Genomic DNA, 27,032 nt, shown 5'->3' on the forward strand with positions numbered 1-27,032 from the left:
AGTTTAGTATCACAGCAGCATTATCCAACAGTGGCCACCTTGCAAAGGACGAGGTTAAAATACAAATGAACACTGGTCAAGGTTTATACATCAATCTGAACCGAAAGCCAAGAGCAAATGATCTTTTACTAACTCATGTCCTGGAAAATTTTTTACCCTGATTCAAGGACACAGGGTCTCGGTCCAAAGTTTTTAGATTTGGTATGGCTCATAATGCCTGCATATTTTCAAAACCCTGTCATCAGCCCAGCTGGCGTGGCTCAGTATTAAAAAAAAAAAAAGAAAAGAAAAAAAAAATAAAAAAAAATAAATTAATTTCAAGATGTACAGACACAGTCTGGATGACTCTGGAAGAACTGGAGATCAATGGCCTGAGTCATGCTAAGAGCAGTTAGGCATCTTTGTGGATTCAAACTGTTGGGAAGTAGAATACATCTCCCCTCCTAGAGTGAGGGGGCCCTGGGAAGATGTGCCCTGACATCCTTCCAGGTCCAAACAAATGTGTGAAAATGATACTGTGGTTCCAACAAAATAGATCGGCATCAAATGAGAAAAACCACAAATAAGTCTCAAAGGTTCTCATGTGTGCAGAGGTGGAGGGGTGACTCTTAGGAAATCAGACTATGTTAAAATGTGGGGTTTTATTCCCATCTTGTTGAGGATGCAGTCCCTTTGGACTCGATAATACCCCAAAACACAGCCATCTCAATGCCTACAGGATATTCAAGACAAAAGAATCATCTCAGCCAACCCCCATATAGCGCAGATGGGAACTCAATTCCTAGACTTCTGGGCTTGGTCTATTTCCTCATAGATTTGTCAGCTGGGATCTTATTTGTGAATCGACTGTTTATGAGGTATTTCAGAGCTGGGACTGTAGCATACTTTTCTTTTTTAAAAAAAACACTATTTTTTTAATTGATTTCATAGAGGAAGGGAGAGGGAGAGAAACATCAATGATGAGAATCATTGATCAGCTGCCTCCTGCACACCCCACACTGGGGAATGGGCCCGCAACCCGGGCATGTTCCCCTGACCAGGAATCGAACCCTGACCTCCTGGTTCATAGATCAAAGCTCAACCACTGAGCCACACTGGCCAGGCCTTACTTTTCATCTTACATGTAGCTCAGCTCCTAGTCTACGAGTGTTGTTAGGCCAAGGGAAAGAACAATGTCCTGGCTGTCCCTTCATAGGGTTATGAACAGGAAAATGGCAGGCACGCCAGTATTCCCTGTAACGAGGAAGGAGCCGCAGCTCCGGCCCACCCAGGAAAAGGTGAAGAGGCTTTCAAGGACCCACAGGACCACTCATCCAGCCCTTCTGAGTGGAATCTTCCAGTCACTGAGGACAGCCAACAAAGCTGACGGGCTGGCCCCAGCGAGGTCTGCTCGGGGCCATGCCCTTGAGCACATGGCAGCCTCGGGATGATTTGTGATAAGGACACTGCACCGGACCACAACCTCGAGCAATTGGAGAAACGGGAGGAAAGTCAGGGTATCAGCTTTCAGTATATGAATACCAAGCAGTTTAGTATCACAGCAGCATTATCCAACAGTGGCCACCTTGCAAAGGACGAGGTTAAAATACAAATGAACACTGGTCAAGGTTTATACATCAATCTGAACCGAAAGCCAAGAGCAAATGATCTTTTACTAACTCATGTCCTGGAAAATTTTTTACCCTGATTCAAGGACACAGGGTCTCGGTCCAAAGTTTTTAGATTTGGTATGGCTCATAATGCCTGCATATTTTCAAAACCCTGTCATCAGCCCAGCTGGCGTGGCTCAGTGGTTGAGCATCGACCTACGAACCAGGTCATAGTTCAATTCATGGTCAGGGCTTGGTCCCCAGCGTGGGGTGTGCAGGAGGCAGCCGATCAATAATTCTCTCTCATCACTGATGTTTCTATCTCCCTTCCACTCTAAAATCAATAAAAATATATGTTTTAAATAAACCTGTCATCACAATGAGCTGGAAAATACCACATACTCATATCCTGATATGATTTAATGGGGACATACAATATGGTAGATACTGGCTGGACAGAGTACATTCCCATATAATCTTCATGGCCTATATTCCGAATCACCTTTTACTATAACTGAGTATGTTTACCCACTACATACACTAGTATTACTTGCTGGACTAGTTTCACTTTTGTAAGAGGTTTTTGAAGTTGGCAAGAAGTGGTCACAATATTCATAATGCATTTATATTTAGGAATCATTTTGATAGAAACAAAGGTGATTTTTTTATTAGAAAGAAAAAAAAGCCTTATTTTAATATAACACCACTGTTTGTGAGAATGTACATCAAACCGGTCTTAGAAAAACAAAAAACATCACAATGACAGAAAATTTGAAATATTACATCTTTGAGGAGCCTGCAACCAGGCCACTTGGAAATAAACATACAGCTCCCACCGCCACCACACACAAATATGTACATGTTGTAGAAGCAAAGGTTTAGAAAACACATTGGAAGAGAAGGGTGGACACAGCCATATGTGTATATGTGTGAGCATGTTTTCCTTAGGAACATGTAACATGGTTTTCCTTCATTTTACTCAGCTCAAAGGAATTCTCCATCTGAAACTATCTCATGCCCAACACTAAACATAGGAAACAGCGTAAGGCAAGTTTCCATTTTCCTGGGAGCTGTTCATTGGAAGTATAAAATGTTTCGCATTTTTTTAGTATAAAATCCACACACAAACAGAAGTTATATGATACAGTGCTTGCCACTCAATGCAACATTACAAAAAGCCTTCCTTCTACACTACAATTTCCAGCTCTGAAGAGGAGTGTAATGAGGAAGGTGATCGGGGCTTCCAAACTTTTCTAATACTTCTAACGGGGGATCCAAAGAGATCAATGTAGTTAGATGGACAAGGAACTGTTTTCTTCCCACTGACAACGTGTCCCTGACCACAGACAAGCCCCTGTCGGCCACCGGCCAGGGTCCTAACACACAAGTCTCTTACTGGACCCGACAGTTCTCGTTGGGCTTGGTGCCGGCTTCTGGGCTGGGGGCGAGCTGGCCTCGCTTGGACCTCAGGCCCTCCCTGGGGCTGCCAGCCGAACGTCTCTCAGGAAGGTTACTGACCGAGAGAGGTCTCGCAGGGGGTTCTCGGAAGATGCTGCCTGAATCCGCTGGGCTTTGCTGAGCAACCTTGACCTGCAACACAAGCACCTTTGTTAGAGTTTCGATCACATTCACATTTCTACAGCATGAAAAATCCCTTTGTCATCAGATTTAAGGCTACTCTTCTTCCCCAGGAGTTGTACATAGTTTTACCATTTCTTCTTCCCTAAGAACAGGCCCTACGTAACAGCTAGGACGATGTCAAACGTGACCTCCGATGAGTCACCTTGCAAACTGTCCTTGACGCCTCTGATGGGCAGACGTGCTCCCAAGGCCAGTGTGACACCATCAGCCCAGAGGGCAGCTCTCTGAGGGCAAAGACTATGTCCTCGTTACCTCCGTATCCCTTGTGCCCACAATATGCTTGACTACCTAGCAAACATTCAATATACACCTCAGAGAACCCAAACCAGCTTCCGTTTACCCTCTGAAACACTTCTGTTATTCAAATGAGTATAATCCAAATGAGAAATACCACCTCCACAGGGTATAAGCTTTATCTACAACATTTCAATGACCCACCACCTACTCCTCATATAACGGCACTTTTCTCCTGCTCCCTGCATCATTGTTCGGCTTCCATATTGGATTTGGATTAGAGCCGAAGGGCAGCCATCTAATAATCACGTCTGGTGATAGTAAATCTTCGTTCTGATGACTCGCCTTTTAAAAGCCAGAAGGATCTCAGAAAATATGAGACTTAGAAGCCAAGCAGAGTCAAGACTTTTTTTGAGGGTTACACAGTAGCGAAAGACGGGGGCGGCGGGGGAGGGGGGGTGTCGAAGAGAAAGAGGAACAAGACAGCTGACATGCACAAAAACTCCACTTAACCAAAGTTAAGGTAGGAGTGGGAGAGTCAGGTAGGAAGATCTTAAAAAAAACGAGAGGACGGGCCCTGAGAAGGGCCACACGTGCCCAGCACCGACCGAGAAGCAGCTCAGCGACAGTCACTTCCTGTGCAGGGGCCACCAGGGACCTCCCTCTGCAGCAGGAAGAAGAATGGAAATTGTGTCTCCATTTATACTCTTTCCATAGGAAGTACGTGGCTTTAAAAGGCAGCTAAATACTTTTCATTACAGAAAACACAGCAAATCTGGCCAACAGATCAAATCCCTGGAAAGCTCGCCCCGACCTCAGATTCTGTGCAGGACACGTAAAAGGAGCAGCAGCCCTGAAGGGCCAGGACCAGGGCTCAGTGGAAAATCACCGTCATGGAAAGTTGAAGGGAAAACAGAGTTTTATGGTACTTTTTTTAAAAGTAGAAAGTGATATAAAAGGCAGGCGTTTCCCTTGAACCCATCAGATGCAGGAGAATCAAATTTCTAGGTCCATCATGGGAGAGAGAGAGAGAGAGAGAGAGAGGGGGAGAGAGAGAGATATCACATTGATTCTCTTTTCTGAGCTAATAAAATTCTTTCTTAACCCCAGTTCAATAGCGAAGGTCCATCCCTGGACTTCCCCCACCTCTAGGTTCAATTTCTCTGATACTGGGTTGAGGAAATTAGAGTCCGTGATCATTTCAAACCATGGATTTGATCCTCATGTTGGTCAGTTAGCCTCAGATTGTGAATAATGAGATGAGGTCAAATTCACCAAGTACTTACTCCTAAGGGCACAGAAACCCTGACTGTCTTACAAGCTATGTCTGCAGCCAGACGGGGAGAGGGCGAGGATGCGGACGGCTCGGTGAAAAGGGACCTCATTAGAAGGAAAAAAACTCGAAGTCCCACTAAAGTGGTGACTGACTGATGCTGCGGTGACGCTTCACCGACCACAGTTCAGTGGCCCCTCCACCGGCACCGACCAACCCCAGGTTCAGATCAAGTCCGCACACGTCAGGCTCCCTGGTCCCCAGCAAATGAGGATCCCCTGGGTTTATTCACCCAGAGACTGACCCTCACCTAATCTGCGTTTCAGCCACCTTCCCCTCTGAACTTGTCAGATGTCACTGAGGGTCCTGCTAAATGACCTAGGGAGTCATCTCGCTCAAAACTCAAGCCAGTCGCTTCAGGTGAAGGCTTGTAATCCTGGGTTTCTGAGCAGCCGCTTTAGGAAAATGATGCCTTGCTCTATATTTTTCAAGCTGAATAATGAAATATGCTTAACAGATGAGGCAAGCATTTTATAAGGCGACTCGGAAAATACCGAATTAAATTAAAATTCAGCAGGCTGGGTTTTGAAGTTTGCATCTAATCACGAAGTCTCCTATAACCTCCTCTCAAGAGGGACTCCCCCCATTCATTTGCACACGTGCACAAAATTGCTTAGCAATTCATAACCGCTGGTGCCTCCCGCCGCCTGTAGCGAACACACGGGTCGCAGAGCTGCAGGAAACCATGGTTACGACTTTGCGCTCAGCAATTCAACAGCAGTGTGGAGAGCAGGCCCCCTAGTGTGCAAAGCCTGTTTTCCAAGATAAGTCTGAACTCCACATGCAAACTGGTGTACCATCACTTCCTCATCAGAGGAGGGAAAAGTGACCCGCGTGGTGATTTCATGACATGATTTCCTAGCACACCTTTAAACCTCTATTTATTATTGCAGTCCCTTCAGGACAACAGCAACAGCTCCACCCACTCAACACACATCTGTTGAATGTGAGATGCTGCATTAGACACGGGACACTGGGAAAGCATGAACATAATCAATAACCTCACAGCCCTAGCTGGTGTGGCTCAGCGGGTAGAGCTTCGGCCTGCGGACTGAAGGGTCCTGAGATCGATTCCGATCAAGGGCACCTGCCCGGGTTGCAGGCTCGATCCCCAGTAGGGGACAGGCAGGAGGCAGCCCATCAATGATTCTCTCTCATCATTGATGTTTCTATCTCTTTATCTTTCTCTCTTCCTCTCTGAAATCAATAAAAACATATTTTTTTAAAAAAAAGAAGCTTACAGAACTCACTTTGCAATTCAGAAGGCAGATTTTCAAGCAGGCAATTACAATAAAGTGGACTGGCATAACATAATGGGAGTCTGGGGTACTTACTACCTCGTCATGATTTTCTGCTTTAGGAGCCAAATACTTCACTTGATCCCCTAAATGTGGGACCAGCAGGATGGGTATTTGTGTGCTCTGAGGAAGGAGCAGCTGCCAGCCAGCCATGAGGAACGGGCCTGGCCCCGTCAGGACCTAAGCCTGACTCCTGGATCATCTTACAGGTAACAGCTTTGGTCCAGCTTGAAGTTTCACTCTTTAGAGCACTGGTTGCTTTACGGAAAAGCTGTTACGGTCACTGGAGAGCCAGGGCCTATCGCAATATGCTCTCTGCAGTGTTTTGTTGTTACCAGCACCCAAAAGTTAAATCTAAATGTGAGAGAGAGGGGGAGAGGAAGGAATGGGGGTAACTGATGGAGGAGGGGAAATCCTTGCACAAAATGACAGATTTTTTCTAATACAGACTTGAACGAGTGAAAGAAGTTTCAGACCTTTCCTCCTCACCCCTGAATTTTAAGAGCTCAGTGGGCACAGTGTCAAACCCTCGCCCGGGGAGCACTGTCATTTGCTAGATTTCAAAAGGCAGATACTTGTTCACAGGCGTTTACCTTTTGTGATCTGCTGCCACCAGCTGTTGGTTTGGAGGCCTCAGCCTGGTTCTCTTTGTGGATATTGGATGGGGATGGAGTTGACTTCTGGGCGGCAAGGCGGGGGCTGGTCCTAGTTGCCATGGTTGTTCTTCGAAGGACATAGGGACTTGTCTTTCCCGTTGGGATATCAGCAAACCCTAAGGACAAAAAAGCTGCCTGTCAACACTGCTAGGTCCAATTCTATCCATAATGGAAAAGATATGCACTAGGTCACATTTAACAGATAAACGCTTTCTCCTAGCCACAGAGAACAGAGATTAACTTCTCAGTTACCCTGGGAGTCGTCACACTGAATAACTAACAGGTTTTGTCTTATTAGAAACATAAAAAACCACAATGGAAAAAGAAGGGGAAAACAGAAAATATTTTCCCGCTTCTTCTATGAGGATCTCTATTCTTGTGTTTTCTAAGATTGAAAGAACACACCAGGTAATCCCTCCTGTAAAATTTGGATTAAAGGGGGTGGGGAAGAAGAGGGTAAAGTGGAAAGAAAAATAAAACCCAAAAGGCCAGTTGTTGTTTCTGGAGGGAAGTGTAAAATGCTACCGCTACTTCAGGCGACTCCCCTCAGGTGAAGACCAGGAGGGGCAGAGATCTGACCTTGCTAAGCGGGATTTCAATCTCACTCTGTAGACATCCCCTCCTTCCACAGAAGGACCCCACGTGACTTGTGATGACAAGAGAAAGTCAACCCAAGGACACTAACGGACAGGATTATCACACACACTATGGAGTGGCACTGACTAAACTCAACTAACTAAAGCAACGTTTGGTTTGGTTTGTTTTTAACCCTTTAACTACAAATAAAAACCAGTAAGAAGAGATATCTCACCTTTTTGGAGTTAGATTTCCTAAGGGCTAGAGTTACTTAGAACAGTGCTTCTCAACCCATCTATGGCAAATAATCAGTTTTGATAATTGGGGGGGGGGGGGGGGGGATTTTTTTTTTTTTTTTTTAAGCAGAAAGATAGGGAACTGAGAGCACGAAAATAGACTTGAGCCCCGTGCTTGCGCGTCGCTGGGCAGGATGGAGCTGCCGGCTGCTTGTGTACTTCCGAAATGATTATGTGCTTGGATGTTGTGACAATGTCAAACTGCTATGAAAATTTGAAACTCTCACTCTTGATTTCGTTTGTTTGTTTTGGGGAGGGGGCGGGTCATAAACCAGTAACAACAGTTCCCTGGGCCACACTTGGAGGACAACTTAAAAAAAAAAAGGCTTGCCCTAGCTGGTTTGGCTCAGTAGATAGAGCATCGGCCTGAGGACTGAAAGGGCCCAGGTTCGATTCCGGTCAAGGGCATGTACCTGGGTTGCGGGCACATTTCCAGTAGGAGGTGTGCAGGGCTGATCGATGTTTCTCTCGCCTGTCAACACTGCTAGGTCCAATTCTATCCATAATGGAAAAGATATGCACTAGGTCACATTTAACAGATAAACGCTTTCTCCTAGCCACAGAGAACAGAGATTAACTTCTCAGTTACCCTGGGAATCGTCACACTGAATAACTAACTAACTAACTAACTAGCAGGTTTTCTCTTATTAGAAACATAAAAAACCACAATGGAAAAAGAAGGGGAAAACAGAAAATATTCTTCTGTGAGGATCTCTATTCTTGTGTTTTTCTAAGATCGAAAGAACACACCAGGTAATCCCTCCTGTAAAATTTGGATTAAAGGGGGTGGGGAGGAAGAGGGTAAATGGAAAGAAAAATAAAACCCAAAAGGCCAGTTGTTGTTTCTGGAGGGAAGTGTAAAATGCTACCGCTACTTCAGGCGACTCCCCTCAGGTGAAGACCAGGAGGGGCAGAGATCTGACCTTGCTAAGCGGGATTTCAATCTCACTCTGTAGACATCCCCTCCTTCCACAGAAGGACCCCACGTGACTTGTGATGACAAGAGAAAGTCAACCCAAGGACACTAACGGACAGGATTATCACACACACTATGGAGTGGCACTGACTAAACTCAACTAACTAAAGCAACGTTTGGTTTGGTTTGTTTTTAACCCTTAAACTACAAATAAAAACCAGTAAGAAGAGATTTATCACTTTTTTGGAGTTAGATTTCCCAAGGGCTAGAGTTACTTAGAACAGTACTTCTCAACCCATCTATGGCAAAGAATCAGTTTTGATAATTTGGGGGGGTGGGAGTTGGGGTGCGTAATTTCTATGGAATGACACTGTTGTATGATACAGTAAGAATGAATCAATAGAGAAATGATTATGTGCTTGGATGTTGTGACAATGTCAAACTGCTATGGAAATTTGAAACTCTTACTCTTGATTTCTGTACATTGGAGGTTTTTTGTGTTTTGTTTTTTTTTGGGGGGGCGGGCAGTCATGAACCAGTAACAACAGTTCCCCCTCCCTGGGCCACACTTGGAGGACAACTTAAAAAAACAAAACAAACAAAAAAAAGCCTTGCCCTAGCTGGTTTGGTTCAGTAGGTAGAGCATCGGCCTGAGGACTGAAGAGTCAAGGGCTCATATCTCAGTTGTAGGCTTGATCCCCGGCCCCAGTCAGTGTGTGTATGGGAGGCAAACAATTGATGTCTCTCTCTCACATCAATGCTTCTCTCTCTGTTTCTTCCCTTCCCTTCCACTCTCTCTCTCTAAAAAAAAGAAATCAATGAAAAAATATCCTCGGGTAAGGAGTAACAAAAAAAAAAAAAAAAAAGAAAAAAGGTGGTACGTGGCTCCAGCCAGGGGGGCAGCATCTGCAGGTCCATCCTCCAGCCCTTAACTACAGACAGGAAAGCTAGGAGGGTGTCCTAGAGTTGGGGACTTTCCAGCACAGGAATGTCAAATTCCAAACAGCTTTCAACCAGTCACTCCGCAAATGGACCAGCCGTTTCTGTAGTGGGACATGAGCAACTAGGTCCTATTAGGTCTCATGACAGAAAGGAAAACACATGCCTTAAAAGTAGGCAACCGCTTCTGAACTTTTGTTCGTACAGTTGCACAATAACCTGAAACTCAATGCTTCTCTTTTGCACGGGAAATGCCCTGTGGACTTTCAAAAGAACACAGATAATCTTGTTCTACACCTATGCCGTACCTTTCTTTACAACTTCTGGAAGCCCCTCGAGCTCAAACTCGGCGTCTTCTGCGTCCTCGGCAGGGTGAGCGCCACTGCGGACCGCCTTCCGGCTTCTCTTAGGAAACGAGTCTGGGGTGGATGGTGCAGCTCCTCTCCCATCCTCCCAAATCCCACTGTTCCTTTGCCTTTTGCCTGAACCTTTACTCTGGCCGGACGACTTCTGCTTTTCAGTGACAGAAGGGACTGGAGACGATCCTGGGACAACTGACTTCGGCGAAGGAGAACTTTGGACATTAGGTTGAGATTGTTGTGTTTCTAGCATCTCTTTGGCTCTCTCCAACTTCTCATAGCTTATAAGCAGCGCACAGTACTTATCCAGATACTCCTCTGCCTCCTTGCTTTTCTCTTCGAGGGTTTCTTTCAGTTCTTTCACCTCGGTCTTTAATTCATCTACATTAGCATCCACAACAGGACCTGTCAGAAATCGTACTGCGTCACTTCACATTCCTCTAGTTGACACTGGACATCATAAAGCAGAAAACCTTGGGCTTGTGTTTTTTATTTTTTTCTACAAGTTTGGGAGATATATCTATACATGTTCTTAGAGTTTAAACAACCCTCATGTGGGAGGGATCACATCAAGGTTAATATTCTTATTAGGACAGCTTACATACCCAAATCTCAAGCTTGTATTTCCTCCAGCCTATCAAACTTTCTTGCAGTTGTTCATATGAGAGCAAATGTATTAATTTAGCGCATCCCTTTGATCCCTGTCCATTCTTTCCACCATACGTGAATGAACAACATAAGCTGGTAAAGAATATGAAGTCCCAGTTGTGACGGCTCTGGGAGGCAGAAGGGGACCTGTCAGAAGGCAGGCCCCAAAGGCTCTGAAAACCATTTGTAAGCAAAGGAGAGCCTGACGGACAAAAGCTGGGGGGAGGCTATGAAGTGGGATCTTGGGCAACTTGTAGCTCCACAGATGCATTAAAGCCACTGGAAAACCTCCTTGGAGCCCCATATACTCTGGGATTCTTCTCAGCGGGAAGACCCACCCTGCATACAATGCTCGCCATCATCTTTCCACACGGCAACCAGCATTCCCCTCGGGCATAAGTGGAAAAAAGTTGTCTTTTCTTTTTTATTTTATCTCCACACCCAAAAATAAGCCTCCCACCCTCCCACGTGGCTGAGCCATGGGGATGGGCCCAGGACGACCAGAACCAGCTGTTTGTAAGTTACCAGCACCAGCTCAGAGGCCAATCAGCCTGTGATGTAGAAGCTACTTAGATGGGCATCATCACATGAAAACTCTTCCTGGAATGGCTCGCTAGCAAAAAGTGCTGCCAGTCTTTTGGACGTTTCATGGAACAGCAGATGTGACAATCCTATTTCAAAATGCAGGGTTCATTCTGAATCCTATGAATGACCCCAAGCCGAGCACAACATTCAAAAACTGGAAATAAACATCTGCTGCGAATCAGCGGGCAGTAACAGAGTGCTAAAACCAAGCCTGGCGCGCGCACACCAGCGAGCGCCGGCCTGGCCATGCCCCGCTGACCCCACCTGAGTTCTGTTTCCCCCGAGCAGCATCTTCCAGGCGAGACAGCTCTTTCTGCAGCAGCTCCTTTTCCTCTTCCAGCTGCTTACAGGATTTGATCAACAGCTTGATTTTCCCCTGGGCACGCTCCTTTTCCTTCTTCAGCTGACTGGCATATTTTAGATTGTCCGTCTACAAGGCAAAACCTTGAATTTAAAACCTTCAACTTCTTCTAGTGAGCACATAGAAAAATAATCATGAGATATAACTAAGAATCATGTATTGTAAATCTAAGATTATGTTCAAACTGAAACATCTAAAGATGAATCAAACAATTCACCTTTTCTACTCAGTTTTCCAGGTCTCCCCAATAGACGCTGGTTTTGTCACTTCCCGTCTTAGCATCAGCAAGCATAGAGCATGGTGCTAAGATAATGTTCTCTTAAGTGGCTCACCCTGCCTGTGTTTATCCAACACGGGGCAGGGATAAGAGTCCATGGACATATTCTTAGAGGGTCAAAAATTCTGAGAATTATGTTCCCATTTGTAATCTCCTGCTGGTGCAAAATTTCAATACCTAAAATAGCATTTGTCTTAGTCACACCAAGTGAAGGCTAAATAACATTATGGCTCACAATACAAATTTAAATCTTATATGTAGCTCAACTAGAAAGTGAAGAGAATGGTGGGAGAATTATGGCATCATGCACTTCTCAGCAATGCAAGTTCAAGCTCCTTCACCACAATTGCAACATCCTAAAAAAAGCTCTGAAAATGATTTAGGGGCAAAACTTGACCGGATACCAAAGTATTTCTAATCTTTATTTATCCCACCTTGTGAGAAGAGTGACACATTTTGCTACAGAAATATGGATTGGTATGAATATTACCAGAGAGCCTGCTAGGATATTATATAATATGTGGCATGTGCATTGTATTATGTAACATCTAAAAAATGCATAATTCTAAAACAAATTAGCTTTAAGAGTTTCTGGTAAGAGATCATGAATATATAAAGGCAAACCAAACTATTAAAATAAAAGAACTTGAGCACCATAATCATGTTGCTAGTAATTTAATTCTCTGTGTATTTCACCTTGAGATCTTGTATTAGCAATGTTGCAGTTCATCTGCACTTGTGAAATTTTCTATTTCTAAATCCAACCATAATTGGGTTGGAGATGGATTAATTCCATTTCAACAATGCTTGTCAACTGGTACCTCACTGAAATTACATGTGATCTGAATAGACTCAACAATGTACCATTTTGTACATGGTACGTACACAGACATTCCCCACAGTAAAACTGTCAAAGATTAAAAAGGCAGAAAGTGAATAAAAAAGTAGACCTGAAGCTACATCTTTCCATTATTAAAACGAACATATCTCATTTTGTAACAGAACATCATTGAACATTAACATTATTCTAAATTTTATGAGTATGTATAATTTTTAAAATACATATATTTTTATTTCAGAGTGGAGAGGGAGACAGAGATAGAAACATCAATGATGACAGAGAATCAATGAGCAGCTGCCTCCTACATGCCCTCTACTGGGGATTGAGCCTGCAACCGGGCATGTGCCCTGACCTGGAATCAAACCGTGACCTTCTGGTTCATAGGTCGATGCTCAACCACTGAGCTACACCAGCCAGGCATGAGTGTGTATTTAGTTTTCTGTTTGAATATATTCAATATACAATTAGTTACCATAATCTTTAAAATTTAAATCATCTTTCAGTAAAGACTTTTATGGGACAATATTTATTATCCAGGTTCATTATTATACATTCTGAATGGTATTCATTTTGTGAAAATTATCTGTAGAAATCAAAACAGCCTCCCTTTACAAGTAGAATTCCTGAAGCGCCACCTCCAGTCTAAGAACCCTGGGACTAGGGTTCACCTTCTTTTCTCTGAAGAACACAGTTTTAGGATCCCTGGGTGGAGAGGAAGAGGAGAATGCACACCTACCTGTGCCTGACCAAATGCCCTGCCTCACCTTTGCCAAAGTAGGTTTGATGACAGCAATGAACTTGGAGACCCATCAAGCAATAATTTGGAATTACCACCAAATTATTACTTAGGGGCTCACCCTAATCTGTCAGTGGTACAACCTTCACCTCCATCTCAAGAAGTCTTGAAGTAGTTTGAGAGGGTTCGCTGAGCAATGGATAAAGTTCATATAAGCCATGAGACTGTAGGCCATCCACTGACTTTTAAAAATAACTCAGCAGAGAATTGATGAGTGATATTATTTATAACTGCAAAAACCTTTTTCACAAAAATTAAAATGAAACCTCGTAATTCAATACCATTAAAACCACAGTGATTCTGCATAAGCCATTCGAGGTCATGAAGCAATGAGAAGTGAACATATTGCCCTGCTGGTGTGGCTCAGTGGTTGAGCGTAAACCTATGAACCAGGGGGTCATGGTTTGATTCCCAATCACGGCTCAGGCCTGGGTTGTGGGCTCAATCCCCAGTGTGGGGTGTGCAGGAGGAGCCAATCAATGATTCTCTCTCAGCTATGTTTCTCTCCCTCTCCCTTCCTCTCTGTAATCAATAAAAATATATTTAATAAAAAAAAAGAGTAAACATACCTTGGTTCTCTTCAGTTCCTCTAAAAGCTCGGTGGCTGCTTTCAAAGAGTTATTGAGTTCCTCTTTACTGGACTTCAAGAGGTCGATCTCCACCTTTTGGGAGCCGAGACATGCTTCCTTAGACGCCAACTTCTCCCGATAGGTCTGGATTTCCATTTCATGCTGGGGCAGAAAATGCTACTTTAGCCAGGAGGTTCAGCTAAAAACATTGCAAGCAAAATGAACTAAAAATAGACCTGCTATTTCAAGGGCCATTACCAATGGTCTTTGTGCCTCTCCTACTACTCTACCCCGAGATGGAAAGGTATTTTTTAAAAAATCAGTTATGAATGAGACATGTGCAGGTAATGGAGGGAAAGGTAGTGAGGAAAATATGATGGCACCCTTCCTAAGGTCATCCAGCACAATAATGATGCAGAACTTTGACCTTCTTGCAAAAAAATGCTTCACTTCCTTGGTCAACACACACTCTCCAGCTCCCCCAGTAACCAAACTCCGCGGGTCACCTGTTTGTTTGTATCCAGAAGCAAAGTTTGGTGTTTCTTTTCAGCTTCCTGGAGCTGTAGCTGGTATCCAGCTATTTCTTCTCTCATTTTCTCTTGCTTTTCCATCTGGTCTTTTTGTAGGCAATCCAAGCTCCTTTTCAATTCACTATTTTCTAGCATGAATTCCTTCAATTGACCCTAATGAATAAAGTTATACAAGCATGGGAAAATAATTAAGAACCTTGATATACGTCTTCAGGAAATACTGAGTACTGAGGGGGAAGAAATAGTTTATAGGCAAGACAAAAACCTATACAGAATAATGCTATAATCCTTAGCAGTGTATTCACTTTAAATTGCAATTTCATCTGCAGTAACAATTTCCCCCATTCTAGCCCAGCCACCTCCTAGGTCACATCCAATGGGACCACAGAATCTCCGAAACCCGACTTCCACTAAACCACTCTGAGACTATACCCTCCTGGCTACCAGGTTCGCTTATTTAAGTGTTTCCATTGCAGTAACTCCTTGACCTCATCAACAGCACCACCATGATGACCTTCACATTCCAGACTTACAGTTTTCTTCCTTGGCCAGCTTAGATTCCATGTTCTATCACTTTAAGAATTTCCTTCCAAATGACCTGAACTCTTTAGCCCCTCTCCTCTGTGCAGGACAGGCAGAACCACAGCCCTGGAGGCACCTGCCTCCCCTGTGCCTGATCCCACAGAGCTGCCTCTATATACATACGAGTGTATATAGAGTCTATATACATACTGTGTCCACTGCCTCATCTCCTATTCACTCAACCCACTCCAGCCTGGTTTCATCCCAACTCCTTCTGAAATAGCTTTTCATGGCATCGTCCACCTCCACGTTGTAAATCCAAGGAACACACTTAAGTCCTCATCTATCTGACCTGTAAGTAGGATCTGAGGCTCTGACCCTTCTGCCTTGAGAGCCTCCACTCTTGGCTGCTGGGACATGACTCGCCCCTGGTTGGCCTCACCATGGCTCCTCTGTTTCCCGGCTTGTTCTTCCACCTGCACATCACACTGCACACTGGGGGATCTCTGGGCTTGGTCTGTATTTTCTACCACGGCCATAATTCTGAAATCTGACCTATATTCTGAACTAGCCAAGTGAATATATCCACTCCAAACCTTTCCTTTAAATGCCAGCTGCGTGTATTTGGTCACTTCAGACTTCATTCGAACACTTTACCATGGCCTTCCTTCCTCCCTAATCTTTTCTCATATCATTTTCCATCTGATTTCAGCCACAATGGCTTCAATTTCTGAAAAACACAAAGACTTTACCATATTGCTCCCTAGAGCCCGAAGGTTCCATAGTCTAGCTCAGGGGTGGGCAAACTTTTTGACTCGAGGGCCACAATGGGTTCTTAAACTGGACCGGAGGGCCGGAACAAAAGCATGGATGGAGTGTTTGTGTGAACTAATATAAATTCAAAGTAAACATCATTAAATAAAAGGGTTTTTTTTTTTTTTTAGTTTTATTCATTTCAAACGGGCCGGATCCGGCCCGTGGGCCGTAGTTTGCCCACGGCTGGTCTAGCTGGTTCTTTGCAGATCTGACTCCTCATCCTACAGGCAACATTCTCTGACCACCTGATCTCAATTAGGTTGTTGCCTACCCCCACAGCCCAATCCCAATTGTTCGACAATCAAGAATCTTATTTCTTTCATTTATAGCACTTAACAGTTTATAATTATTTCATGTTTCCTATTTAATGCTTTATTGTGTGTCTAGACCGCAAGCTTTATGAGTACAAGCAGCACAGGAGAGCTAACGGTTCGACATTCTATCCCCTAACCTTACCAGTGCTTGTTATTTATAGAATGAATAAAATGAGTGAATGAAGCAATAGCAAGCCAACACTCTCATCTGTATACACTTAAGGTTAAACACCTATAAGTGAAATACGAATAACAACATACTTGGGATAGTCCCAAGATGCTCAGTGCCAAAGATTTCAGCAGATGCGATACTCAAACTCATCATCAGTTAGGAACTCCTTCTACACAGCATTGCCAGAAAATTCCTTGTCAATTTCCGAGATTAAACACCAAAAGATTTAAATTTTCATTAGTTTGAATGTAGTACTTTAAAGAAAAATACAACTTTCCTCAACTTCTTTCTTACACAGGCTATTACAAATGTCACGTCAACTTTATGTGATTATTCAGGTTCATAATCACAACTCCATTCCGCTATCCTTTCCTAAGTACTCCTTAGGGATGAAGCTGCATGAGGACCATATGGACATCTGGGAGTGGCAAACGGGTTTCCCTACATCTGCCAGCTCTGCATGCACAGTGGCTGCTACCTGGGACTCAGTGTTAAGAAACTCAGGAGGAAGGGAGGCAGTGTGAGTCAGCAGTGTCTGCTATGGGAACAGCAGTGAGGAGTGGCAAACCAGATGCTATAGATCTGCCACATTAACCCGGCTCTAAAATAGCATCCACGTCTGGTTGGTGTGGCTCAGTGGTTGAGCAATGACCCATGAACCAGGAAGTCACAGCTAGATTCCAGGACACATGCCCAGGTTGCTAGCTAGGTCCCCAGTAGGGAGCATGCAGGAGGCAGGCAATTGATGATTCCCTCTCATCATTGATGTTTCTCTCTCTCCCACCTCTCTCCTTTTATGTCTCTGAAATCAATAAAAAAACATTTTTAAGAAAAATAACACCTAAGACTGCTCTAACTTTACATTTTACTGAGCTTTCTTTCTGGTATTTTGTTAGTTCTTAGCAAGATCAGTGTATGCGCATCTGTCTCTAGCAACATTTTGGCTTGTGATCTGCGGCAGGCTAGGAAAGCGGCCGATTGAAAGCTGCGTGAAATCTATTTCTGATGTGAGTTAATACAGTACAAGAGTCCCCTTCCATGAAAAAAAAAGTACTTGGGCTCCGTGACAGGTCTGGTCACGTGTTCAAAGGCCTCTCGTGACTCCTGGGCTCATGACAGTGCTGGCTGGTGGAGATGACTGCAAGCCTGATCGTGACATATGTGTGGGGTTATTTTTCTCAAAAGCTAAAAAAGTTTGGTACATTACAGAAGGTCTTACAAAAACAAACAAGGAGAGCGTGCACACTGAATTGTCAATCTGTCACAGAGAAGCTTACTTTGCTGTTCTTTATTTCTTCCGACATTAAATTTAATTCTTCAGTGAGCCTGTTTTTCTCCCCACTGACTTCTTCTTCCAAACCCGTCATTTTCTGCATCATCGCGTGTATTTCCCTCTGCAGCTCAGTTTCCTTCAAAGTCATAGTGTCCACCTGGAATTTAATCTTTCATCAGGACATGCTTTTGGTTTTCTGTTTTGATCAAATTAATCCCTCGCATACAACATATTCATGACATCATTTCAGACTTTGGTAAGAAAATGGGACCCAGCTAAGCCTCCTTTTACTAATCCACTCAATTAATATGCTCAAATCCCACTGGGGAGCTTACCTTTTCTTCTCAGCAAAGATTTAATAAAAGACAACAATAAGGAAAGGAATGACAACAAAAGATATTACTCAGTATTAAAATCCTTCATAAAGGCATTAATTTGAATTAAACTTACACCTCAGAGACTACTGTATGAGGCAGTGTCTTAGATTTTTATCATTTCTTGGATCTCTACTAATCCTCCAATGCCATACTGCTCTGCAAGAAACACGGCTCTGATCAGTCACGGCCAGCTAAAGCTCTCTTGTTTGCATCTGCTCCTTGACGTTGAAACAGCCTGCTATAGTTTTTCTAATCATCTCTACCAGAACCGCCATCTCTTGCTAGCCACCCAAAAACTTGAAATTCTTGGAAAATAAAGTTATGAAGTGATTACATTTTCTGGACACACCCTTTCTCCTTTAATATTTGTCCAGTAAAAATGTGATTTGATGGAATCACTTTGCTAGATCAGTAAGCAAGCAAAGAAGGCAAAAAACTTAATTTTTCATTAGTAAGTGAGCCTCCTGATGGCAGATCTTCCCTTTAGTCATCAGCTTACAAATAACAGGAGTCTAAAGGAGAAGATACAAGAGAGGGGAACTGAAAGTACAAAATCCCCAGGACACACACTGGGAGCCATGAAGGTCCTGCTGTAACAATTCTATCACCATCCTAATAGGTCTTTCTCCTAAAGGCAGTAAAGGCAGCCCAGGGACAAAGGGGATCCCTTCTAACTAGTATGTGTTATACCCTTTATAGCAGATTCTCACCTGGGTATGGGAGGGTACTATTCTGATGCATTGTGAGAAAGGGAAGTGTAATGAGCCAGGAACTGTGCATGACCCAGAGCTTCTCCCATGTCCAGGTGCCATATTGCAAACCTGGGCCAATCCTTAGATGAGTCCCAGACAAATGTGTCCCAAAGCAAAAGAGTCACTACTACTGGAGCCAACTCAATGTCCCCCAAGTTCAAGACCTTTACAAAGTTTGGTCCAATACTGCAGGCACCATCCACAGGGAAATACAACTCACCCAGTGGTTTCCCTCCCTCATGACAACAAATGAAAATGTAGATAAAGTCACTTACTTTTTCAACCAAGGATATTTTTTCCATTTTTGTCAATTCCAGCTCTTTCTCCAGGTCCTTGTAAGAAGTCTGCAGCGCTTCGAAGGTGTGCTGCAAAGTGTCATTTGTGGACTGCAGGCCTTGGATCTTTTGCTCCAATTCTACCGTCAGATTCTCCAGGTCTGCTTTTTGCTTCTTCCAAACTTGCTGCTCTCCTTCCACTTGGGACAGTTTAGAGACAAGCTGCTCTCGGTCTTGGATTTGATTTTTGAGTACATGGATTTCTTCATCCTTCTTCTGGAGTTTCTGTTTGCCATCTTCGACTTCTTGGATGAGGCCATTCACAGAAGATTGCAAAATAGTGTAATTACTTTTGGCCTCATCAAGGCTTTGCAGCAACTTAGACTTCTCATGTTCAAGATAATCTACTTGACCACTCAGATCCTGTTGTTTGGCCTTCCAGGTCTCTTGGTCATCACACAAGGCTGCCACTTTCTCCTTTAGCTCTTTTAATTGAGCCTGAAGCCTCTCCTCAGCAAGTTTAGATTCTTCTTTCAGCTGAAGTTTCTCTTGCTCTCTTACTTGCAGTAGATTGTCAAATGAAGAATTTAATGTTTCCAATTCAGATACTCGTCCTTGCTCTTTTTCTAATTCTTTTGTCAGATTTTCTTTTTCTGACCTCATATTGATAAGATTTAATTCCAAATCTCTCAGATTTGGGGCCATCTCCTCAATTTTTGCTGTTAGGGTATCAACCTCTGCTTTGGAGTTCTCAGCCTCCAGAATCGCACGCTCGTGGTTTTTTCTCGACATCTCTAGTTCTCTTTCAAGGTTTTCAACTCTATCCTTAAGCAAGTCTGCATGATGCTTACTTTCCTGCTGCTTCTTTTCATCAGTTTCTAGGTGGATTTTCAGCTTTTCAATGCTATTTCTCAGCTGCTGCACCACCTGCACTGGGGAGCCCAGGCTCTGCGCTCTGACCTCCCTGGTTTCTTGGTCATCAAACAAGGCCGACACCTCCTCGTTCAGCTCTTTCAATTCTGTTTGAAGCATTTCCACTGCAGCTTTAGATTCTTCTTTTGTCTGCATATTTTCTTGCTCTTTTTCTTCTAATAGACTTTTTAATGAAGAGAGTAACGTGTCTAATTCAGACACCTGACCTTGTTTTTCTCGTAGCTGCTTAGTCAGATTTTCTTTTTCGGACTGTATTGTGACAAGGTTTGATTCTAAAGCTTTCAGGCGTTCAGTGGTCAATTCTATTTGTGTTTTTAGGGTCTCTACCTCTGCTTTGGAATTCTCAGCATCAAGAATTACCATCTCTTGGTTTTCCTCCGCCATCTGCAATTCTCTTTCAAGATTCTCAAGTTTATCCTGAAGCGAATCATTCTTACGCTCACTTTCTTTCAGTTTCTCTAAGACGTGGAGCTGCTTCTTTTCATCAGCTTCGATGCGGACCCTCAGTTTCTCAATGCCACTTCTCAGCTGATGCACCTCGTCTTGCGTTGAGTTCAGCCTCATGGCGACCTCGCCTTTTTCCATTACTGCAGCCTCCAAGGCCTTGGCAATGGTCAGCTTTTCCTGTTCCAAATCATGAAACTTGGTCTTTAGGCTTTCAGATTCCCTTAAAAGCAATTCTTTCTCATTATTCAATTGTCCGATTTGGTTTTCCAGCTCACTTTTTCCCAAAGACAGTGTGTGTGAGTCCTTTTCCAAGCTCTGCAGCTGCTCCTGCAGGCGGGCATTATCTGAGGACAAATTCTGAAGGAGCTGCGTTTTGTCCTTCAGCTCATCTCCCACCACCTCAATGTGCTGTAGACACTCCTCTTGATGAGATTCCAGCTCTTGAATTTTCTCCTTCATCTTTTCAGACATCAAGTCCAATTCTTTATGTTCTTTTGACAAAGTATCTAATTCTCCATGAAGCCGGTTTCTCTCACTTGTGACCACAGAGAGTTCTTCCTCAAGATGGCTTATAACTCGCTGCTTAGATTCATAGTCTTTTTCTAATTGCAGCTTCTCTGTTTGAACTCTCTCAATGTCAGCTTCCACAGAGTGGGCATGATGCTCGATGCTGCCTTTCTCCAACTTGATCCTCTGCAGCTCATTTTCCACTTCAAGAAACCTCTCTCTCCAGTGGTCGTTTACCTTGGCTACATTATCTTGAGTAACTTCATGTGACAATTTATCTGTGCCCATTTCTAAACTACAGTTGAGGCCTTCCAAACTTTCTACTCTCTGGTGGAACTCCAGGTTATCACAAGAAAAGGATTCCAATTTTTCCATTAAATTGGATTTTTCTTTCTTAAGTTCCTCAACTGTTTCCTCCAATTCTCTGCATGTTTCAATCTTGGTAGTTAGTTGTACTTCCTGTAAATTGAGTCTTGAATCTAACTCTTTTATTTCGCTTAGCAAAATTTCAACATTTTTGTCCCGTTCCTCTATGACATGAAGTAATCTCAAATTTTCATTTGATATCTCTTTTACCTGCAGTTGGAGATTCTGAGTGGTTACCTGAGCCTCTAGAAAATCCATAGGTACCAAAGGATTGGGACCAGAAAGTGATGACTCAGAAATGCATTCTGGTAAGTCTTGGGTTTTATCTTCCAGTGGGGAATCAGAACTGGTTTCTGGGGACAGCTCCTGAGAACATTCTCCTGCCTGCAGAACTGCCCCAGGCTTGGTGCTTTTCTCCTCCTCTAGACTGAGGTCCTGCTGAGCTTCTTTTTCACACATTGGATGCATGTCCTGCTTTGGTGTTCTCTCTTTAGTTTCTGAAGTAGTACATTCTTCTGATTCGTTGGTGTCACAGTTATCATTTCCACCCTGAATAGCCTGCAGTTGTAATATAGAACAAGAATGCTTTTTATGTTTCAGGAAGAATCATAATAGAATAAATAGGCTTAATTATTATTTGATAGCAACTGGCTTCTTGCCTTGGCTCAATACATCGCTTCAAATGAAGTATTTCCTACAACATTCTCTTCTCTCCATCCAAATACTCCACACAATTAAACAAACGTTCTGTAAGTGTTCTCTCTGGGCAAGGCACTGGTAAGGTCTTTATCATGAAGACAAACCTCCAGTTATTTAATCATCCACATTGGCATACTTAAATTTCATATATTGTTTTTCTTGCTAGAAATAGTCCAGATAGCCTAAATATAAAATATCTCTGTGATTATCAAACAAGAGGCTAACCAATTCCACATGAAATGCTCAGCTTCCATCTTCAGCATTTCTGATATTCTTTGATAAGAGAAGGCAATAATGTTTTCTGACCAGAATTCCAGCCCAAGGGCTTAACATTCTCAGAAAAATCACGTGTCTGGACATCACCTTCCACTCATCTGTAAAATGAGGATCAGTGGCTATGACTACTCCTGCTGACTCACCACTTGCCTTTCCTCTCTTACAGAGGCAGAAGGAACAAAGTGAGACTCGTCAACCATACAGAATTATTAGTGTAGCTGGCAGACTAGAAGGACAAAGTTATAAGTAACTAGGCAATTTCGTTTTCTATAAAGAAAGATCTTTTTAAACAACTGATACCAAATTATAGATTTGTATCAGAGCAAATTGTTAGAAAATGATTCAGTAACATGTAATATACTCTTATTAGTTTCATGACTTTAACTCTGTAACATTAAAAATAGAAAGGGCAAGAGACTTTAAAATTCATATCACAATAACATTCCTAAGCTCTAATTTATTATGTAAGTGTGCTTTATTAACTCACAAAGAATGAAAACATACAACACACACATCCTGAAGACACTGTTCTGATGCCATGTAATTTGTTCCAGGAGAGTTTAAAAACCCTCTTTAGTAATTTCCCATATAATAGTGCTTAAATGTAATAACTGTGGAAATTTAGCTCCCAAAAAGGTTTACTCATATTCCTAAAGTTCTGGATTGTTTTTTTAAAAAACTTTGGGATATTTGATGCCCTTGAACCCTAAAACTATTTTTAAGGTCAATTCAACATTGATTTCCATTCAACAAACATTTATTGAGTGTCTGCTAGACATGCAATTAGAGAAATAGCATGTAAATCCATGTACTTACATCTTCAAGGTCGGTGCCAAGGAAAGACCGGGTACTTAAGTCCAGACCTTGTAGCTGGAGTCGTGCTACTTCGAGTTCCAGTGACAGGTGTTCTGTCTGTTTCTTTTCTGCCGCCAACTTGGACTCCATCTCCATCGTCACGCTTGCCAGTTTCTGCTGCCACTGTTCATTTTCTGACAAATGCTGCTTCCGAAGACAGTCAAGCTCTTCCATTTCAGAATTTAGTAACTGTTTGAGCTCTTCAATTTCCTTCTTTTTCATGATCTCTTGACTTTCGATTTTTTCTTCTAGCTTCTTAAGGGACTGCTGGTATATCTGACAGAGGATCTCAAGTTCTTCAACACTCTTCTCTGAGGCTGACGGGACAGTAGTCTTGGGCAGATCCTCCTCCTCCAGACTGCTACAAGATACCTCCTCTTGGTGGGACTGGTTTGTAGAAACATTCCCTTCCAAACTATTCCAAAGGGATGTTTCCCCTGTCTGTTCTAAAAGATCTTTGCAAAATGATAATTCCCCCAGACTAGTAAGACTAGGGCTGTCAGCCACACAAGAGAATGACAGTGACAGTGAACGACTCTCCCTGGATTCCATCTTCCCTTCCTTTACCAAGTCACCTGGAGAGTTTCGAAGACTCATTGACAAAACCAAATTTTCAGCCTTCAACACATCAACATAGGACTGTAGCTCTGACATCTTAGAGCTCATTTGGCTGTGCTGATCATGTAAACTTTTGTGTTCACTTTGTAAAGATGAGAATTTCTCCTGCAATTCAGCAAAGTGCGTTTGAACTTCTTTGTTCGACAATGTCAAGTGCTCATAGATGTGACTGTTACCTAAAGGATTTAAGGACACAGATGTCTCTGAATTTTGTTGTTCACCACGTTCACCTTCTAGCATTTCTTCCACTGACTTATCTTGGCAATGACCATTTTCATCATTTAATATTTTAACTTCACTGACTAGTTTCTCAACGTTTGCCATTTTACTAGTTGCTGTGATACATTCTGATCTTGAGTCATTCAGCTCAGACATTAATTCAAACTTTTCACTGCGCAGCATTTCACACATTGTCTCTAGCTCATTCAGCTTGTTCAATGCCATTTGTAGAGAGCACTGCAGCTGCTCATTGTCCTTTTGACTTGTTGACAACTCATGAAGCATGGACATATACTTTTCTTCTGTATCTACTTCACAGTCTTTAAGGCCACTAATTTCTTGTGATTGAATGTCTTGCAGCAAATTTCTAGATTCTAATTCTCTGTTAATATTCTGTAATTCATGCTGTAGGTACTTCTTTTCCTTCTCACTTTCCTCAAGTTGTAATTCCATATTTCGTATCTTAGCTTCTAATTGTTCCAACTGTGCAACATAATTGTCTTGAGAAGTATCTTTAACTTCAAGCTCCATTGGAAGTTGAACATGACATTTACTCTTCTCACTGTCTCTTTCTGTCACAGAGTCATTAATTGGGTCCAATTCTAGATTCTGATGCTCATGTTTCATCTTCATCAAGTTCATCAGCTGCTCATTCTCTTGTGATAAGGCATTCAGTTCCTTTTGCATTTTGGTGTGCTCTTCCTTTAAAGTCCTGATCTCTTGCTTTAAATCATCAGCCTCACTCTTGGAATTGTTTTGAATCTCTACAATCTCAGCTCTCAGATCTCCCTGCAATGACTCCAACTCTTGTATTAGATTCTGGTTTCTTTCTTCAGCTAAAGCTAATTTTGCTACAAATGCTTGGTGTTCCCTTGCAAAGGTTTCCTTTAGCTGTTCCAACTCAGTTTTTCTATCTTCACTCACACTAGTGCATTCATTTAGCACACGTTCTAATTTGGAGTTCATTTCTTGTGCTGCTTTGTATTTCTCACTGAGATTCTCAAATGCATTTCCTGTTTCTTCACATCTTTGTAATAAAATAAGTCTTTCTTGCTCATACTGATTAGATAACTCTGAAATACTTTTTTCCCCTTCGACGATACACTGTGAAATACTCTCACTTTTTTGGAGTAAATCCATCTTCTCTTGATTTAAGGTGGCATTAAGTTCCTTGAGAGTCCCATTTTCTTGGGTCAACTCTTCAATATTCTTTTTATTTAGAGAAAGCATGGAACTCATTTCCTTTTTCTCTGAGCTCAGAGTTTCAGACAAAAGTTGTAGCTCCTTTAGAGATTCTTGAAGTAAATGGTTGCTCTTTTTTAATTCTTGAATCTCTGCTTGCTCACTTTCCAATTTTCCATTCAAAAGCTGCACCTCTCTGTCCTTGTTCTCCAGGGCAACTAAAGTTTCAGTAACAACATTCTGATGGACAGAAGTGTCTTCCTGTAATTTGTTAATGCGTTGACTTGTTTCTGCCACAAAACTTTGATGCATCTGTTCTGCTCTGACAAGGTTTTCTTCTATTTCTCCTCGGATTTGCACCAACTCTTCACACTGCTTTTGCAGATCTGAGTTCATTTGCTTTTGGGACTCTAATGAAAACTCAAGAGAAATGACTCTATTTTGTAAGATGGCTGAATTTTCTGGACTTTGGTCTGCTTCTACATGGCAATCGCTCCTTTCTGAAGGCATACTTCCTTGTTCTCCTATATTTGCAAAGGAATTATTCACTGCAGACTGCTGCTCAAAAGCCAAAAGATTTCTGTGATGAGCCTCATTTGCCACCAAAGAATCACTGGATTTTAGCAGGTCCCTGAGGCTCTCATATTCTGCATGCAGGTCTTGGTAACGCTGGTCTTTGTTTGTTATTTCACTTGAAAGTAATTGAAGCTTGTGCTTCAGATCTTCAACTTGCCCAGTAAGCTCAGAAACTTTCACACACATATTTTCCATTTCCTTCTTATGTTTCTGATCTGAGAACTCGGCTTTTTGCTGTAGCTCTGCGTAAGCTTGTTTCTGAGCCTCTACCTCGACAGTCTTGCTATCAATCATATTGTGGAGGTTTCTCACCTCAACACTTATGTTTTCTCTTTCCATCTCCAATATGCTTACTCTCTCGTTGTATTCATTGCTTTTTATTTTTTGTGTCTTAAGACAAGTTTCCAACTGATTAATTTTACTCAGCAAGCTTTCCTTATCTGATTCCATTTGCTTTATAAGTTGTTCATTTTCATTTTTCCAATGAGAAAACTGAGTTTTCTCTTCTTTCAATTCTTCAAATTCTTTCCTTTTTACCTCCAAAGCACTCAATAAAGCTTCAGACTCTCTCTCTGTTTTGCTTAACTTTTCGCTCAGTTGTTCTATGTGATGTTCCCTTTTCTTCAACAGATCTTGAGAACAATCACGCTGCTTTTCCAGGTCAGCCAAGGCAAGCTTCAGTTTCTCTAAAGTCAAGGAATTCTCTTGCCGGTTTATTTTTTCTTGAAGGTCTTTTAACATGGTTTCCTGGGAAGTATTCTTAGCTATTGAAAATAAAATAATAAAAAGCACTGTCAATGTTTTTGATACTTTATAAAAATTTTAAACTTGAAAAAAAAATCTAAACAAACTAACAACTTCTCAGCACTATAAAAACTGGCATTATTGCCCAGGTACGTCCTATAAAGTAGATCACCTGACAATCATCTAAGCTTATATAAAGTCAATTAGAGCAAGGAGAGACATGGTCCTTTTAGAGGTGGTAATACATTTGTTCATCTTCTTTCTAAGCAGCTTAATAAAGGGTTGTTGCATAAAATATATGAAATATCAACAGATTATTTTCCTAAGCCGTTGCAACTTTCTTTTCTTCTTCTTCTGTGTATGTTTATGTATAGGTATACAGGAATACTCATTTTATTATGCTTCAATGATGTTGCATGTTTTATAAACTGAAAGCAAGACCCTCCACCAGTAAAAGATCATGACTCCCTTTACTGTGATACCTGCTTTTTTGCAATGGTTGGATACAAACTCACCACATCTCTGACTATATTTTTCAACTCTTTTGATATACTTATTTAAAGAGAGAAAACTGTGTCAAAAAGCAGCATTGAAATGGAATTACTCATGTTACTGTGGAGTAATACTGATTTTCCAGGAAAATAAGTAACTACTTCTGACTATAT

At 42.3% G+C, this 27,032-nt stretch overlaps 1 protein-coding gene across 2 annotated transcripts in view; it reads right to left on the reverse strand.

The window, feature by feature from the left end:
• Positions 1-2,238: 2,238 nt before the first annotated feature.
• The window catches only part of CENPF (centromere protein F, 350/400kDa), a 49,740-nt gene continuing 24,946 nt past the window's right edge, over positions 2,239-27,032 (reverse strand). For both annotated transcript variants that reach the window (XM_005865149.2, XM_014538759.1), the window contains 9 exons: positions 22,990-26,387; positions 18,946-21,756; positions 17,546-17,698; positions 14,421-14,597; positions 13,915-14,076; positions 11,335-11,500; positions 9,787-10,242; positions 6,689-6,867; positions 2,239-3,179 (listed from right to left, as the gene is read on the reverse strand). In XM_005865149.2, the coding sequence (XP_005865211.1) occupies positions 2,982-3,179; positions 6,689-6,867; positions 9,787-10,242; positions 11,335-11,500; positions 13,915-14,076; positions 14,421-14,597; positions 17,546-17,698; positions 18,946-21,756; positions 22,990-26,387 (7,700 nt within the window). In that variant the 3' untranslated portion in view covers positions 2,239-2,981. The remainder of the gene's footprint in view (positions 3,180-6,688; positions 6,868-9,786; positions 10,243-11,334; positions 11,501-13,914; positions 14,077-14,420; positions 14,598-17,545; positions 17,699-18,945; positions 21,757-22,989; positions 26,388-27,032) is intronic.

The sequence above is a fragment of the Myotis brandtii genome, unplaced genomic scaffold (genome assembly GCF_000412655.1).
Source record: "Myotis brandtii unplaced genomic scaffold, ASM41265v1 scaffold197, whole genome shotgun sequence".
Classification (NCBI taxonomy): Eukaryota; Metazoa; Chordata; class Mammalia; order Chiroptera; family Vespertilionidae; genus Myotis; species Myotis brandtii.